The 18,520-nt window shown below is 37.1% G+C and overlaps 2 protein-coding genes across 2 annotated transcripts; one reads left to right on the forward strand and one right to left on the reverse strand.

The window, feature by feature from the left end:
• Positions 1 to 9,956: 9,956 nt before the first annotated feature.
• On the reverse strand, positions 9,957 to 10,439 carry LOC108947299 (small polypeptide DEVIL 21). The gene has a single exon (XM_018775085.3). It carries the CDS (start codon positions 10,218 to 10,220, stop codon positions 10,107 to 10,109), a length of 114 nt encoding a protein of 37 aa, XP_018630601.1. The 5' UTR covers positions 10,221 to 10,439; the 3' UTR covers positions 9,957 to 10,106.
• An 843-nt stretch (positions 10,440 to 11,282) lies between these two features.
• LOC138894523 (uncharacterized) lies at positions 11,283 to 18,267 on the forward strand. Its single transcript, XM_070179224.1, has 5 exons — positions 11,283 to 11,587; positions 16,437 to 16,686; positions 16,849 to 17,061; positions 17,227 to 17,469; positions 17,662 to 18,267. The coding sequence occupies exons 1-5, from the start codon at positions 11,283 to 11,285 to the stop codon at positions 18,265 to 18,267; spliced, it is 1,617 nt and encodes a 538-aa protein (XP_070035325.1).
• Positions 18,268 to 18,520: the final 253 nt, after the last annotated feature.

Here is an 18,520-nt window from a genome sequence, read left to right on the forward strand (position 1 = left end):
GGATATACTGCAATATTTTGATTTCACATTGGGGGAACTGCCTTTCAAATATCTTGGTATCCCATTTGCTACCAAGAAGCTTTCATTAATAATGGCAATCTTTGATAGAGAAGATAGTTGCAAAGATCCTTTCCTGGACAACAAAGAAATTATCATATGCTGGTCGAGTATAGCTTGTTCAAACTGTGTTATTTGGTATTTAATCCTATTGGTCGCAGTTGTTTACTCTAACTTCAAAGGTCTTGAAGATTATTGATTCATACTGCAGAAGCTACATCTGGTCTGGGATAAATGTGATCACAAAAAAGGCTCTGGTAGCTTGGGATAGAATGTGTACACCTAAATCAAGTGGGGGCCTAAACCTGATTAATTTGCATTGATGGAACAATGCTGCTCTAGCTAAAGTCTGCTAGGATGTAGCAAACAAGAAAGATCGACTATGGATAAGATGGATACATGCTTTCTACATCAAAGACAAATACTTTGAAGAGGTGGAAATTCCCCAACAAGCAAGTTGGATGATGAGACAGATCCTAAATGCTAGAACAACACTCCAACAGGTGCAGCATCAGCAGCAACAAAGAAAAAGTATGATCAGCAGCTTCTACTTGTAGTTGTTCGGAGACAGACCAAGAGTTAACTAGAAATGCTTGATGTTTCAAAACAATGCCAGGCCAAAATCTATATTTACCATATGGCTGCAACTACATGGGAGATTGCTTACTGCAGATAGGTTGATACAATGGGGACTAGCTGTAGATCCAAGTGCTCTTTATGCCAAGCTCATGATGAGAACAGGGAACACTTGTTTGTCAACTGTCGATTTACTAAGAAGTTGTGGCAGAGAATCCTACATTGGATGCAAAGGCAGGATGTGGCTAGGGGAAATTGAGAATAACATATGCAATGGGTTATACAATGTGCTAAGGGTAAAACACAACGAGCACAAGTCTTTAGGATGGTATATGCTGAGATAACTCACTTCATTTGGATAGAAAGGAACATGCGGTTGTTTGAAAAGAGAAGCAGAGGAGTTGATAGTATTGCACGTGATTTAGCCTACATATGTAACGTACGAGCCACCACTGGGATTAGTAGCATGGTGCAACATTTTATGTTTTGATATAGACATTTAGTGTAGGCTTTAGAATCTGTAAGAGTTATAGCTGTTGAGTTATAAGCAGGCTATGGATATGTAAAGTTACTCGTGATTAATTCAAAATTTGTTAGTTACCAAAAAAAAAGGTGATTGATTAAGAAAACATGAAAGATGGTAGAGTATAAATCAATCAACTATTCTACAGCAATGTAAAAGAAACTAAGTAAATACAAAGAAAATATAAATTATATGAGTGGAAAGATCTTAACCAAGCCGGTGTGAGCACCTAATTTTTTACCATGCTTGAATTTTTTTCCACTCATCTCACCAATACCTCACTTCTCACTCCATCTTTTCCGCTCCCATCTTCCCAGGCGTGTCCCCACTCCACTTTCCCTTGTCCCACATGCTTTGTCCCTCCCCCTCCCCCCCCCCCCACACAACCCCCCACATATCCCCATTTTCTTTCTTCACGTGAGGGGTACAAAAATATCACCCAAAAATACTATCTTCTTCCCTCTATTTTTTCCAGCAAAAAGGCAGTCATACAAAAAGACAATGGAGCTGACCCAAATGCAAATAAGAATAAGTGACATCTCTTTCCACGACGCTAGCTAGTACTAATTAATCAAATTATAATTACGATTACCAAAATTAAAACCAAGGTATGCGTTCTCGCAAATTTGGACGCAACAATCTTAATAATTAAATAAAGTATTATTAGTTGTGTACACGTACGCGTGACATAACTTTGGTACACCAAACAAAACGGGTACACGTACAGGTGATTTGTTTCAAAGATAATTTTATATTTTAATAATTAAAAGCAGAAGATAAAACATGAAAATCAATTAATTACAGTTCATCCAAAATTAATTTAAGCCAAATTGTAGTCAATAAAGCGACCGTACTGGAACCAGGGACTTGGGAAATGCCTTACACCTTCTCCCCGGTCAACAGAATTTTTTACCCGAACTTTTTTTTTGTAGACCAATAATAAAAAAGTCAAATCTTCCTTTAAACAGGGATTCAAATAAAAAGGTGACTTGGAACACCCAAAAAATTAATTTCAAGTGGTGACTCTATAAATAAAATAATCCCTACTCAAATTTATCACTTTAATTGGAAAAACTCTTTAACCCACAACAATCCATAAACACATATATTTTGTGGGGTAAAAAAGGGGTGTGACAGCCGGGACTCATGAATAAAGTCTATAGAAGATTAAATATTCAAAAGAGAAATCTAAATCATATGAAAGGAAACATATTCAATACATTATAGTTTGCTACTCGTAATTGTTAGAATACCTTGTGTCTTGCTAGTAAATATGCTGGAAATCATTTAGCTTTAATAGGAGTAGTATAATCGGCTTAGGAATTAGGTTTTTTAGTTTAATTACTTGTTGTCTTGTAACTGTTTTCATAATTCTAAGGCCCAAGGAAAAACTTAATACCTTTTTTTTATTTTTAAACATAATATATAATATATTTTTTACATGTAATTTATTGGGTATGGCTCGGTATTTTTCTTTGAATTATTTTCTTAAAATAAAAAATCTATCCAATTATCGGTCAGATTATAGATTTATATAAAAATATACGATTTTATTAAAAAATAATCTAAATATAGGTTCGGTATGGTATGATTCGGTCGGTTTCGTATATTTTTAGGTATCCATTAACACCCCTACTTATGGCAACGCTAAGCTCGCTAGTAGAAGTAATAGTTGCGATTTTATGAGCTTTTGTTGTGACTCTGGCGGTCGCCAAAATAGTCTTTTTTTTGTTGTAGTGATATACAATAACAACAACAACAACAACAACAACAACCTAGTAAAATCCCACTAGTGGGGTCTGAGGAGGGTAGTGTGTACGCAGACCTTATCCCTACCCCGAAGAGGTAGAGAGGTTATTTCAGAAAGACCCTCGGCTCAAGAGGACAATAAGACAAAAAGGCAAAAGGACAAAAGGAGACAATATCAGTATCACCACAGAAATCATATGAAAAATAGGAACAATATGAAATCCAGAAGAAAGATGCAAAGAAAAAGCGATAGCTAGTAAATAGGTCCAGAACTGAAAAGCAAAATAGTAAGACACGACATTGCCATTAGTTAGCTTAGACAAAAATCCTACCAGACTAGTCTAACAATGGTACGAAGTAAGGCAAGAATCAACTACCTCCTAACCTACAACCCTAATACTCGACCTCCACATCTTCTTATCAAGTTCCATGTCCTAAGAAATCTGAAGCCCCGCAATGTCCTGCCTGATCACCTCTCCCCAATACTTCTTCGGCCGCCCTCTACCTCTTCTCGTTCCCTCCACAACCAGCCGCTCACACCTCCTTGTCGGAGCATCTGGGCTCCTTCTCTGTACATGCCCAAACCATCTGAGCCTCTTTTCCCGCATCTTGTCATCAATGGGAGTCACGCGCACCTTCTCCTGAATATTATCATTCCTAATCTTATCCATCCTAGTGTGCCCCGCACATCTACCTCAACATCCTCATTTCTGCTACTTTCAACTTCTGGATATGTGAGTTCTTAACATGCCAACACTCAGCCCCGTACATCATGGCCGGTCTAACCACCGCTTTATAGAACTTATCTTTGAGTATCGGTGGCACTCTCTTGTCACACAGGACTCCAGATGCTAACCTCCACATCCATCCTAACCCAATATGGTGTGTGACATCCTCGTCGATCTCCCCTCCCCCATGGATAACCTACCCAAGGTACTTGAAGCCGCCTCTACTTGGGATGACCTGTGAGTCAAGCCTCACATCCATGCCTACTTCCCCCGGCTCAGCGGTGAACTTACACTCCAGGTATTCCGTCTTCGCCCTGCTCAACTTGAAACCCTTAGACTCAAGAGCATGTCTCTAAACTCCAGCCTCTCATTAACACCGACTCGTGACTCATCAATTAGAACTATGTCATCGACGAATAGCATGCACCATGGCACCTCCCCTTGAATATTGGGTGTTAACGCGTCCATCACCAGGGCGAATAAGAACGGACTGAGCGCAGAGCCTTGGTGTAACCCCATAACAACTGGAAAATGCTCAGAGTCGCCTCCTACTGTTCTTATCCGAGTCTTAGCCCCATCATACATGTCCTTAATTGCCATAATGTAAGGAAATGACACACATTTTGCCTCCAAACATCTTCAGAGAACTTCTCTAGGAATCTTGTCATATGCTTTCTCTAGGTCAATAAACACCATGTGCAGGTCCTTCTTCCTATCTCTGTACTGTTCCACCGACCGCCTGTCACGACCCAAAATTCCACCACAGGCGTCGTGATGGCACCTAGTCTCTAAGACTAGGTAAGCCGTTTTCAATTGCATTTTGAAGCCATTGTTTATTTGAAACTAAGTAATAAAAACTAACAACGGAATAAATATGAATATACAACCTCCCAAGACTGATAGTACTGAGTCACGAACTCTAACTGAATACATGGAATGATCACGAGGACTGAATATACAATATTGTTTGATTACAAATTAACAGTACAATGAAATGAAAAGACTCCAATGGATTGCGACGACCAAGCAGCTCTACCTTGAATCCTTACGATCCCGCTTTAACTCTGCTCAAGTCCGATATCTCCAATACCTGGCTCTACACAAAAATGTACAGAAGTATAGTATGAGTACACCACGGTCGATACCCAGTAAGTATCAAGACTAACCTCAGTGGAGTAGAGACGAGGTACAGTCAAGATACTCACTAGTCTAATAACTTGTGCATTATATATTATACAAAATAATAGGAAACAAATAACAATAAGGGCAGGATAAAACAACCAGTTATATGCATAGCAGACAATAAGAGTACCATTAATATCACTCAATAATTAATAAACACAACTACACCCAATTAAATCAAGTCCTTCAAACAACTGACTTTCACATATAATTCTTCCAGATAACTCTCTTTCAAATATAATTTTTCTCAAATAATTATTTTTCAAATATAATTCTTTCAATCAATCTTTTCAAATATAATTTTCTCAAATAAATATCTTTGAAATACAATTTTTTCATATAATTCTTTTTGAATAAAAATCCTTCCAAATAAATATTTTGAATATAATTCTTTCAATTAAAAAGTCACCATGTGACACCTCATTTCATAATCATAAAAATACGGGTCTCAGCCCATTTTCATATTTTCACGGCACCTCGTGCCCATAGTTTAATCATCATATATCCCCGGAACCTCGTGCCTTCATTTCATATCACAACTGCACGGACAATTCACGTGCCAATTATCATTATCATTTCATCACAGTACCTCGTGCCCACATTTCATATCACAACTGCACAGACAATTCACGTGCCGAATATCCTCATTATTTACTCACGGCACCTCGTGCACACATTTTATTTTATAATCTGCCTGGCAATAGCCACATGCTCTCAATTTCAATATAAATCAGATTGTTATCAATTTACCAACAACAAGATAAATGGCACAAAGTATAAAAATAAACACAAGAAAATTCCAACATCACATGAAAATCATCAACACCACAACCCCATATCATCACATATCGTCCCTCACAATAGCCATCCTTATCGCTCCTATTGCCGCCCTTATCGCTCATATAGCCACCCTTATCGCTCCGCTCAAATAATATCAATAGCCACCCTTATCGCTCCTATTGCCACCCTTATCGCTCCTATAGCCACCCTTATCGCTCCGCCCAGACAATATTCTAACAAACACAACGACAGTGAAATGCCACCCTTATACCCACATAATATCAACAGTGAAATGCCACCCTTATATCCTCAAAATAACAACAGTGAAATGCCACCCTTGTATCCTCAAAATAACAACTCACACAACACAATAATTTATACGGAAAATTATCACGACAACATAACAAAATCAATTCATATCACAATTTGCCCAATGGCCACAATCAAATTCCAAAGATACAACCAAATCAATAAATTTCACAACAAATAGCCGAAGGCTCCACACAATGTATATAATACCACAAAAACAATCAACAGAGATAGAAATTATTCAGCATAAATCAAAGCCTTCATTAATCCAAATTTAGATAATTATACTAACGCTTCTTCTTAAACTTGCTTAATTAATTATTTGCATAGGGAAAATTCAAAATGAAATTAAATTTCCAGAATTATCAAATCAACAAAATCACGGAATTACATAAATATTAAAATAACAATCACATCAAATTGTTATATAAAAACAAGTTCAACCAACAAGGATTTAGGCATGGCAAATAGATGATTAAATAAATGCCAACAATTATCCAATTTACTACACAATATGCCAAAGACTTAAACCCAATATATTTTGCACATACAAGCCCGAGTACTTGCGTACACGGCTTTTCACATTTCACAAACGGCACATAAGACTCGATGCCTAAGGGATAATTCCCCCACTCGAGGTTAGGCAAGACACTTACCTTTTTGAAGTTAGGCCGATATTCCAAAATAGCCTTCTTGCTTGAATTGACCTCCGGACTCAAATCTATCCAAATTAATTGTACAACTTCATTAAAACTCATCAGAAATAATTCCGGATAATAATACGTCGACTTAAAATTTTATTCCAAAAAATCAACAAAAGTCAACGCGGGACTTGCCTCTCGGAACCTGACATAATTTTCATAAAATCCGAATACCCATTCCTATACGAGTTCAACCATATCAATTTTATCGAATTCCAATAACAAATTGACCTCCAAATCTTAAATTTAAACCAAGAGGGTTTTCTAAATTTTTCAACCAAATTCATTAATTTAGTGATAAAAACAACAATAGATTCATGTAATTTAACCAAAATCAAGTTAGGAATTCTTACCCCCAATGTTTTCCTTGAAAAACTCTCAAAAAATCGCCTCACCCGAGCTTCCTTGGTCCAAAAATGGAAGAATGACACGAATTTGGACTTTATTCTGCTGCCCAGGGGATTGTTCTTCGCGTTCGCGAGACTCCCCTCACGTTCGCGATGAACAAATTCTTCAAAAGTCATTTTCAAACTCTTCTCAGACAATCTCTAGTATAATAGTCATAACTTTTTGTACAAAACTCCAAATGATAAATGGTTTGACTTTCTGAAAACTAGAATCCAAGGACTATAACTATAATTTGTTGCTCATCTCTTAATTCCTTATAGATTACGAGATATAAGCTTCCAAAGTCAGCCCTGTGCAACAGAGATTTCCAAACTCTTCCCGAACAGCCTATAGTGTATCTACCTTAACTTTTTTTACACAACTCCAAATATAATACGGTTTACCTTTCTGAAAACTAGACATAAAGGGCTACAACTTTAATCTTTAGATCATCTTCAAATTCCGTATAGATTACGAGATATGAGCCTCTAAAGTCAGACAACGAACAGCAAAATTTCCTTCTTCGCGAACGCGAAGAACAAAGTCCCAACATCAAAATCCTTCTTCGCGAACACGAAGAACAACACCAGAACCAGCAACCAGTAGCATCAAAACATCCAAACTTGGTCCGGAACCACCCCGAATCAAACCCGAGGCCCCCGGGACCCCGTCCAATCGTACCAACCAGTCCCAATACATAACACGAACCTGCTCGAGGCCTCAAATCACATCAAACAACATCAAATCCACGAATCATATCCCAATTCAAGCCTAATGAACTTTGAAATTTTAAATTTTATATCTTATACCGAAACACATCAAATCAATCTGGAATGACTTCAAATTTTGCACACAAGTCATAATTGACATAATGAAGCTATTCCAATTTTCAGAATCGGATCCCGGCCCCGATATCAAAAAGTCAGCCCCCGGGTCAAACTTTCCAAAAATTCATCTTTCGCCATTTCAAGCTAAATTCCTCTACAAACCTCCAAATAATTTTTCAGACACGCTCCTAAGTCCATAATCACCATATGGAGCTATTGACATCATCAAAATTCTATTCCGGAGTCGTCTTCACATAGTTCCGACTACGGTAAAAATTCTAAGACTTAAGCTTGCGTTTTGGGGACCAAGTGTCCCAAATCACTCCAAATTATCCGGTAACTGAATTCAACCACGCACGCAATCCAATACACATAATAAGAAGTTGCTCAGGTACTTATGCCACCAGACGGGGCTTAAATTCTTAAAACGATAAGTCGGGTCGTTACACCGCCTAACAAGGTGTAGAGCTTTTGTAGTAGAATGACCCGACATGAACCCGAACTAGTTGTCGGATACAGACACCGACATCCTCACCCTCGCTTCAACCACCCTCTCCCACACTTTCATGGTATGACTCAGTAATTTGATACCCCTATAATTGTTACAACTCTGGATATCACATTTGTTCTTATACAATGGAACCACCGTACTCCACCTCCACTCACCTGGTGTCCTCTTCGTCTTAAAAATAACATTGAACAACTCAGTCAACCACTCCAAACCTGCTCTCCCCACACACTTCTAAAATTTCACTGTAATCTCGTCAGGCCCTGTCGCTCTGCCCCTACTCATCTTACTCATAGCTATGCGCCTGCAGTACTCAAAGATACGGTGACTGTCGGAATGCTCCAATTCACCTAGCACGATATCCCGATCCCCTTCTTCATTTAGAAGTTTATGAAAGTAAGTCTGTCATCTCTTCTTAATCTGGGAATCTTCCATCAATACTCTACCATCGTCGTCCTTGATGCATCTCACTTGGTCCAAATCCCGAGCCTTCCTCTCTCTCAACTTGGCCAGCCGGAATAGCTTCTTCTCCCCGCCTTTTTCCCCAGTTCCTCGTACATACGACCATAAGCTGCAGTCTTAGTCTCCGTGACCGCCAACTTAGCTTCCTTCCTAACTACCTTATACATCTCCATGCACGCACGCCTCTCCTCCTCACTTATACTCCCCACTAACTTTAGGTACGCCGCCTTCTTCGCTTCGTTGTAGTGATATACTCTATGAATTAAAATCAGAATGGAAAGATACCAAAATCTTCCTCGCACCATGTTTTGCTTGAATGGATTATTTATGGCTTTATTTCCTGCCTCATGATTCTCCGAAGATAATCTAATATTCTAATGGGATACAGGTGTTCTTAGCCATCCAATAGAATGCGCGCGTCTAGCTAGCCCCTTGCTTATTTCCGAAGGAGAAAAAAGAGGGAAACAAAATTGATAATTAGGCTACTCTGACGTTTCTAACATCTTCTAATCCATTTTTTGACACAACTCTCGCGCATAAGGAGAATTCAAAAGAGTTTTCCATCGACCAATAGAATTTACTGTTATCGGATACACTTACGGAGAGAAAAAAAAGAAACAACTTAATTAGGTGATTTAAATGTAAAATGTTTTCCAAATATGCACAGCGTGCTTTTACATTTTATTTACATAATCGAACAAGAATCAATGCAAGGATAGGAAAATGCATGAATTCTCAACAGAATTTTGTGCACCCAATTTTCGTAGGTAGTCTTATTTTTGTGACATTTCCTTCTAATCACATACAAGCTAAGGTCTGTGACACAGCGTCTACTGCATTTTTCTATTGGATTGATCCATATAATTCTCATATATAAACTATAGAACATATCAACATGCATGCATAATATTGGCAGAATAAAACAATGAGGGGAGGGTTTTTGTGTAATTAGCTCATGAATGAGTAATCTTTACATCAATTATCAAGAGACCAATAAACTTCAAAAACAGAGAGAAGAACAGTGAATCTGTGTTCCTTGCTGCTATGACAAACAGTAAGAATTTTGTATGCTAAATATATAAAGATGGTGTACGCATATATACTGACAAGTGACATACATGACTATTAATTTCCCTCTCAAATCGAATTAATTAACATAATAGGTACAAAAATACAAATCGGAGACTTATAATACCTCTTCAAGGAGAAAAGATTTTTATTAATACTAACAAAATATTATTTACATTTGCACGAGAGAGAAAGAGAGATTTTTAAGGCAAATAGCTAAATAACTCGACCATTAATAGAATGTAGAGCCTAAGAGTAGTTGTCCCGACACAATAGCATAGTTATGCAAATCCTTAAAATCCAGAGCTTCCCTTTCTGCTGTTTCACCATTCTTTTCAACTTTGCAAATCTGAGCTTCCTCATTAATTCTTCCTCTCAATTGCACTAAGTATTAATTTGCTGCTATATTATGTGAACTCAAAGGTTCCTTGTGTTTATATAGTACATGACACAACCTGAGGTAATAATTAGCTGATCTTAGACTTTTAAACACATGGAGGATTCCACCATCCAACAAGAAGACTTTGAAGTACGTAGGGACATAATGCACTGTTGCTTGCTTAGACAACATCCATATTTCTAACATGCCCTTTCATGTATAAATCTGGTGTTTTAAACATGGAGGAATACCAAATTCTTGCCTGCCACATATATGCTACTCGTGTAATTAAATGACTGTTTAAGAAATGTCAAACCTTATCTTCCATGGAAGGTTATATATAAAGTCCAAAGGCGAAACTAGAATTTTAATTTTGATGGGTATATTTATCTTCTCACAACTTAATTCATTGCACATTTGCAATTGTCTACTTAGAACTTAGTATGCATCCGACACTTGCAATTGTCACGGAAGTTGCACCTTCCAAAGAGAGACAGATCGGATCCCAGAAATGCACGTTTAATATATATTGGGCTAAACTAGCCCAAATACATTTTTAATATGATGTGATATTGTTTGCTTTGGGTTAAACCCGTACGATTTTCCCAAAAGGCCTCACACCACTAAGAGATCCTTACATTTTATATGTAGGCTCCCAATCTTTTCAGCTACCAATGTGGGACTTTATTCGTACACCCAACAATATATATTATTATGAAAGGGGTGACTTGATGTAGTATTACTGTACTAGGGGTAGTTTAGACTATTTAATGATAGTTAGTTAGAGATTAAATATTAGTTTGTGAAGTGTATAAATAGGGGTCGTTTGTACGGTGCTTGGGTGGTTAATAACAGAATATCACTTTTCTCATTTCCTCCTTTGTTCATCTTCCTCCTTCCTCTCTTCTAGCTTGGGTTTGCTCCATCAGATCCATAGATTTAACATGGTATTAAAGCTAACTAGACTAGGAAATTATGGTCTCGTTTATTGATCCGCATTGCTAATATCGAACAACAAAGTTCTCATCAATTGAAGCAGAGTAGCCATGGGAGACGCTGTTGAAAACACCCCAACTAATGTCGTTGCAGGTGTAGATGCAAGTGTTGGTGGTAGTACTCAAGCTAACGAAGAATTTGGAGTTGATTTGCCTCGCAATCACCCGTTGTGTCTCGGATCTGCCGATATGAGTGGAGCTCAACTGATCTCGTTTCAACTAACAGGTACAGATAACTATACTACATGGAATCGTTCTATGAGGATAGCTTTGCGAGGAAGAAATAAGTTAGGGCTTGTAGAAAGAACATGGGAAAAGGAGAAATTTCGTGAAAATCTGTGGGAACAATGGGAGAGGTGCAATGTAATTGTACTTTCATGGCTAATGAATGCACTAACTCCATAACTTGTTGGAGGAGTAGTGTTTGGAGCTAGTGCACAAGCTGTTTGGGAAGACCTAAGAGAGAAATTTGATAAGGTAGATGGCTCTAGGTCTTTCAATTTGCACATAGAGATTGCAACACTATACCAGGGCACTTCCTTTGTTTCAGTCTATTACACTAAAATGAAGGACCTCTGGGATAAATTTGAGGCATTAGTACCAGCTAGGGATGGCATGTGGGGCCGGACCCGGTCTTAAGTGAGCTTCGCGGGCCCGGTCCTAAGTGGTCCGGTCCTAAGTGGGCGGGTCCTAGGCGGGCCGATCCTAAGCGGTCCCGGACTTCGCGGGCTTCTCGTTGGAACCAGTGCGGGACCGGGACCACGAACTAGCGGTCCCGTGTTAAGTGGGTCGGTCTCGGGCCTAAGTGGGCCCAAACGATCTTAAGCGGGTCCAAGTGGGCCCAACGGAAACTTTATATTTTTTAAATTATTTTTATACAAGTTAGAGAAAAAAATGGTAATAAAAATATCTAAGGCAATTCCTAGTAAATTATATTATAGAATTGTCACCTAAATTTTTTAATTCAAATTTAAAGACAAAAATATTGTAAAGAGATATTCAAAGCAATGCGTTATAATATATATACTATACTATACTATATATACATCTTAAGATATATAAACTATATTCGATTTACTATATATACATCTTAAGATTTATACATTAATATTCGATATATATATATATATATATATATATATATATAGTATATCTTAAGATGTATACTATCGAATATGGCTTATATACTATGTATATATATATATATATATATATATATATATATATATATATATATATATATATATATATATATATATCTTAAGATGTATATATAGTATAGTATATATATAAGCTATATTCGATATATATATATTTATATACTATCGAATATGGCTTATATACTATGTATATATATATATACATATTACTATATTAAGATGTATATATAGTATATCGTAAGATGTATATTATCGAATATGGCTTATATACTATGTATATATATATATATATATATATATATATATATATATATATATATATATATATATATATATATATATATATATATATAGAGAGAGAGAGAGAGAGAGAGAGAGAGAGAGAGAGGGTATAGTATATACTATATTATACTATATGTATAGCTTAAGGTATATAAAAAGACAAAAATATTGTAAAGAGATATTCAAAGCAATACGTTATATTTTTATTATAGCATTAAAAAATTATGGCAATATCTTTCTTAGTCTTCCTCCCCCTATGGAATGAGCACAACAAGGTGCTAATACCACCATTGAGAAGAAAAAGAAACTAATCAAGATGTGCCAAAATACAAGTTACATATTAATTTACATGGTATCTCTTACAAATTTCATAAATCCTTCAAGGTCCGGAGGAATTTCCGTTGATAGTGGCGAAAATGAAGCTTGGTCATCACCGCTTCCAGGCGAAGCATCATCCTTCGCAAGTTCAGCTAGCATTTCTTCATAAGCTTCGTCTACTTCTGGTTGTGATTCAGCAAGTCCAAAATTTCTTCTTTCCGAACGGATCTAATCTCTGAAAAGTACTGATTTTTCCAAGCTCTCCCTCATAGACGCTCTATAATCACCGAGTTGAAGTCTTGCTTGACTGAAAGCGCTCTCTGATGCCACTGTTAAAGCTTGAATAGTTAAAATATCTCGGGCCATCCTTGAAAGAATCGAAAAGTATTTTTCTTTGTCCTTCCACCATTCCAAAATATTAAAGGAGCCGTCGGGATTCACTTCCTCAATTCCCTGTGACAAATAAACTTCAAGCTCATTTAGTTGTGAAAAATCACTAGTACTAGAACCTTGAGAACTCCTGAACCCTGCCCAAGCACTAAGTGTTCTTACTCCCGCAGTTCTTTTAGATGATTGAGAACTAGAAGAAGAAGGAGTTGGAACATTTGGTCTAGCATGATCTAATGCAACTTGATAAGCATTATAAATAGTTTGAACATTTATTTTAATTGAGGCTATTGCGTTCGCAAGTGTAGACAACTCCTCATCTTCAAGTGCTAAACCATTATAAACAGTTTCATACCAAAATTGAGGACCTCCTAATTTCATAGTAGGATTTAACAATGCAGCAACACCATAAATAGGGGGAATAGGAAAAAAATATTTTTTAAATTTTTTTCTCATGGAATCAATAGCAAGTTGATAAATTTCCCCACCCTCTGAAAAATGATCAAACAAATTTGTAAGTTCTGCAATATAAACTAAACAGTTAGATATAGTAGGATAATATTGCCCAGAAAATTTATTTGTAGCAATATAAAATTTTTCTAAAAAATCTACAAGAATTTTAACATTAGCCCAATCCGCATTTGTAATGTGCTCATCATCATCACTTACATGAGCATTAAACGTTGAGTTTATGGGGTTTCTATATTCATATGCAACAACTAAACTTTCATACATATAATTCCATCTAGTTGAACAAGGTTTAGGAACCTTTCTTTCTCTTAGGCCAAATTCATCGCATCTTTTAAAATATTCTCTAAGTCTACTTCTACGGTTTGAATAAAAAAAATCAATTAAGAGCCATTTTAACCTTTTCAATTTCAACATTTAAAATTCGCATACCATCACCCACAATTAAATGGTAAATATGACAAATACATCTAACATGAAAAATGTTACTAAATGCAGGACTTAGTGTAGTAGTAAGCAAGGCTACAACATTTTTATTACTAGTAGCATTATTCATTGAAATTGATATTATTTTATCACTAATGCAAAAATATCTACAAATATCCATAATTGTGCTAGAAATAAACTGCCCTGTGTGGCGTGAATTAATTATTCTATAAGCAATAATGCGCTTTTGCATTATCCAATCCTCATCAATCCAATGACTGGTAACAGTAAGGTAATCACGGTCATTACCACTTCTACCAATATCAGTTGTAATAGCAACACAACAATTTATATGAGTAAATAAATAGCGCAAATATTGTTCATATTCATGTTTATATTTATAAATATCACTCTTTACGGTTATGCGAGAAAAACCTTTATAAGTAGGATTATAAACTTTTCTAATATAATGCACAAAGTGAGGGTTAGAAGGAAAACTATATGGTAAGCACATAACAGTAACCATTTTGGCCAATTCTTCCCGATCTTTTTTTGGATCATAATATAAAATACCACCGGTAACAGTGTTAATTCCCGATTGAAATTGATTTGACCCGGTACTAAGGTCAGCCTGACTAGGTGCACTTGTCCCCTCGGCCAAAGCTTTCATATGAAAATATCTAGCTTTATCTTGAGGGTGTAGCAATATGTGTCTAGTCAAACTCTCTCCCCCCCCCCTCGTCCCTCCTCGACTTCCAACATATTTAAAAACTAACTCTTTGCCACAAGTTTTATACTTAGCCCTATTTTTTTCTCTTAGTTGAGTAAAAAATGGCCTAACAAGAGATGTTTCTGCCCGTTTAGAAGGTTGTCTAAAAAAAATATGGGCAGTAATAGGAGGGTCAGACGGGGGATCATTTGGATTATTATTAGTTGGGTTAACTTCAGGAGCAGGACTAGTGGGTGTATCGTCATCCGGTTGCGTTTTATCAAAATTTATTTCTTCATCATCATTTTCATCAATAGTTGGATTACCATAAAGAGCATTCATATATTCATGGTTTAATTGTTCACCGGGGGCAATATTATGGCAAAATTGACTCTCGGTAAATTGTAATAAACTATTATCGCTATCAAGAATAGCAGGTATAGGACGGGTAACATGTTTCAGCCGGGGAGCCGGGGGAAGTGGAGGAGGAACAGATTGGCCACTAGATTTACCACTCTTGGATTTTTTCTTGTTTTTACTAAATATTATTTTTAGGGAATAAGCCATCTTAATTAATCAAGCAAAGTAAATAAAACAAACAAAACTATAATATTAAAACTTAAGAGTTGGAACGAGTTTATCGAATTGACGAACAACTTGTTGAAAAATAATTATCGTTGAAGACTTGAATACTTCAATTCACCAACTTCACAATTTTGCACAAATTGTAACAATTAAGTAAGCAATTATAGAAGAATATTAGAGAGAGATTGAGAGAAATTGATGATTTTGTGAGAAAAATAAAAGAATGAGGGGGTATTTATAGTTAAAAATAAGGAAAAAGTATAATTATAAAAAGTTTGGGGTTAAAACAAAATTTGGGGGGGTTAAATGGGTATTTTGCAAATAGCCAATGACTATTTTGGCAGAACAAACGGCTGGTTTTTAAATGGCCAAACGGTCAAAAAAAAATTAAAATTATCCATTTAGGACCGCTTGAACCGGCCCACTTCTGAGCTGGTCCCGGTCTCGCGGGCCTCCCCTATGAGACCGACCCACTACCCGGCCTACCACCCCACGGTTCCGGTCCTATCCAGTTAGGACTGTTTAGGCCCACCGCCCATGTGGGCTTGCGGTCCTGGGCCGGTCCCGGTCCTAACCGGCCCACATGCCACCCCTAGTACCAGCTCCTTGTGATTGTGAGAAATCTAGGGATTATGTTGCCTTTATGAAGAGACAAAAATTGTATCAATTCCTTATGGGATTGAACGATTCATATGCTCAAGCAAGAAGCCAGATTTTTCTAATGAACCATTTACCTACAGTCAATCAGGCATTCTCAATTATTATGAGTGATGAAAATCAAAAGTCTATAATTGCTACAGCAGGAAGTCTGGGATTAACATCACCAATCTTGAATGAGAACTAAGAGTCAACTGTCTTGTACTCAGCCAGGCCTGGTGGATTTCAAGCCAATTTTCAACCTAACAGTTACCATGTCAACAATTCTCAACAGCCTAGGAATTACTCAAAGCAGAAAAGACTTACAATGAATACTGTGACTTCTGCAAAAAGAATAAGCATAACAGGGAGAATTGCTGGAAGATCATTGGTTATCCACAAGGGTCTAAGTCTAAGAGGAAAAGGGGGGGCTGTTGCTTACAATGTCTGCATTGAAGATCCAAATTTGTCCTGTTATTCACAGGTACAACCACTTATGCAAGTGCAAAATCAGGCTCAGACTCAGCACATGTAGACTCAAGTCTCACCAGGATTGCAAATGTAGAGGCAGTCTTCAGGCTCAAGGGATAGTTCTTCAGGCAGACAGCCAGTGGCTTGCACCTTCACTAAGGAATAATATGAGCAGATACTGCAGATGCTAAACAAAAGTTCTCTATCAGCCCCTTTAGCAAACATGGAAACAGATACTAGCAGTGTCTTCTTAGTAAGCCATAAGCCTCCAGAATGGATTATTGATAGAGGAGCTACCAATCATATGGTGTCTGATTTGAAGCTACTATCTAAGTCAGAAGAAATCAAACCCAGTGACTCTAAGATAGTTCACCTACCCAATGGAGATGTAGTCTGTGTTACACATATGGGTACTAGCCCTATTTCAACAAGAAGTACACTCAAAAATATTTTACATATTCCAAAATTCAGATACAACCTATTGTTAGTGTCCAAGGCAACAAAAGTCTTACAATGTTGTGTTGCCTTTTACCCTAACTTTTGTTTATTTCAGGGTCTCCACAGTGGGAGGGTGAAGGAGATTGGTAAGGAACATGATGGTCTCTATGTCCTAATCTCACATGCAGATAAGAGAAATACAGAAACAACACTGACAGTCAAGGATACTCTAGAATCAAAAAAAGAGGAAGACATTGATCTGTGGCATATGAGGCTAGGACATGTACCTTCTGGATTGCTGAAGAAACTATTCCCAGTTAACTCTAAAAAATGTGTTACAGTTGTGAATAAATGCCATGTATGCCCACTAGCTAAGCATACTAGACTTTCATTCCCTAGCAGTAGTATAAAAAGTAGACAATGCTTTGATTTGATTCATGCAGATGTATGGGGTCCTTATAGACTGCCAACAGTTGATGGAAATAAATACTTTTTGACTTTGGTAAATGATTTTTCTTGAATGACATGGCTATTTTTACTGAATTTCAAGTCTAATGTGCGTGTAGTTCTAAAATTCTTCATGTCCTATGTGAAAATACAATTTAATAAAGATGTTAAGGTGATCAGAACAGATAATGGATTGGAGTTTGTTAACTCCACTTGTAGTGAGTTGTTCAATAGTCCTGGGATGGTTAATCAGAGAACCTGTGTCTATACTCCTCAGCAAAATGGAGTAGCTGAGAGGAAGCATAGACACATTCTGGAAGTTGCTAGAGCAGTGAGATTTCAGGCTCATATACCTCCAAAATATTGGGGGCACTGTGTTCTGGCTGCAGTTCATGTTATCAATAAGATGCCTTCATTAGTACTTAATGGTGTTTCTCCTTTTCAAAAAGTGTACAATAGACAACCATCTCTAGAGCATCTAAGGGTGTTAGGATGCCTATGTTATGCCAAAGCAGTTCAAGAAAGGGACAAATTGATGCCAAGAGCTATAACAGCAGTAATGATGGGATATGCAGCAACTCAGAAGGGCTATGTGCTCTTAAAACTTACTAACCATTGTTTTTTTGTCAACGGGGATGTTATTTTCCAAAAAACTGTCTTCCCATTTAGACATGCAAGAAGCAAATATTCGCCTCTTTCTGCAGTCTGATCTAGCACCAGATTCTCCTTAGTTGACAGGAACTCCACATGTGCCTGGCGTGAGATAGCATGATGATCATGACATTGTACTGCCACAACTAGACATGGGAGATACAGTTAATGACACAGAAGCAATTATCCATGATGCTGAACTTGCAGATGAAAGTGCAAGTGACTTAGTTCCAACAGCTCAAGAAGCTTCTGATCATGCACAAGTGCAACATTCATTTCTTCAACAAGCTCCCACTGATCCACCAGTTGTA

This window comes from Nicotiana tomentosiformis, chromosome 6 (assembly GCF_000390325.3).
Source record: "Nicotiana tomentosiformis chromosome 6, ASM39032v3, whole genome shotgun sequence".
NCBI lineage: Eukaryota > Viridiplantae > Streptophyta > Magnoliopsida > Solanales > Solanaceae > Nicotiana > Nicotiana tomentosiformis.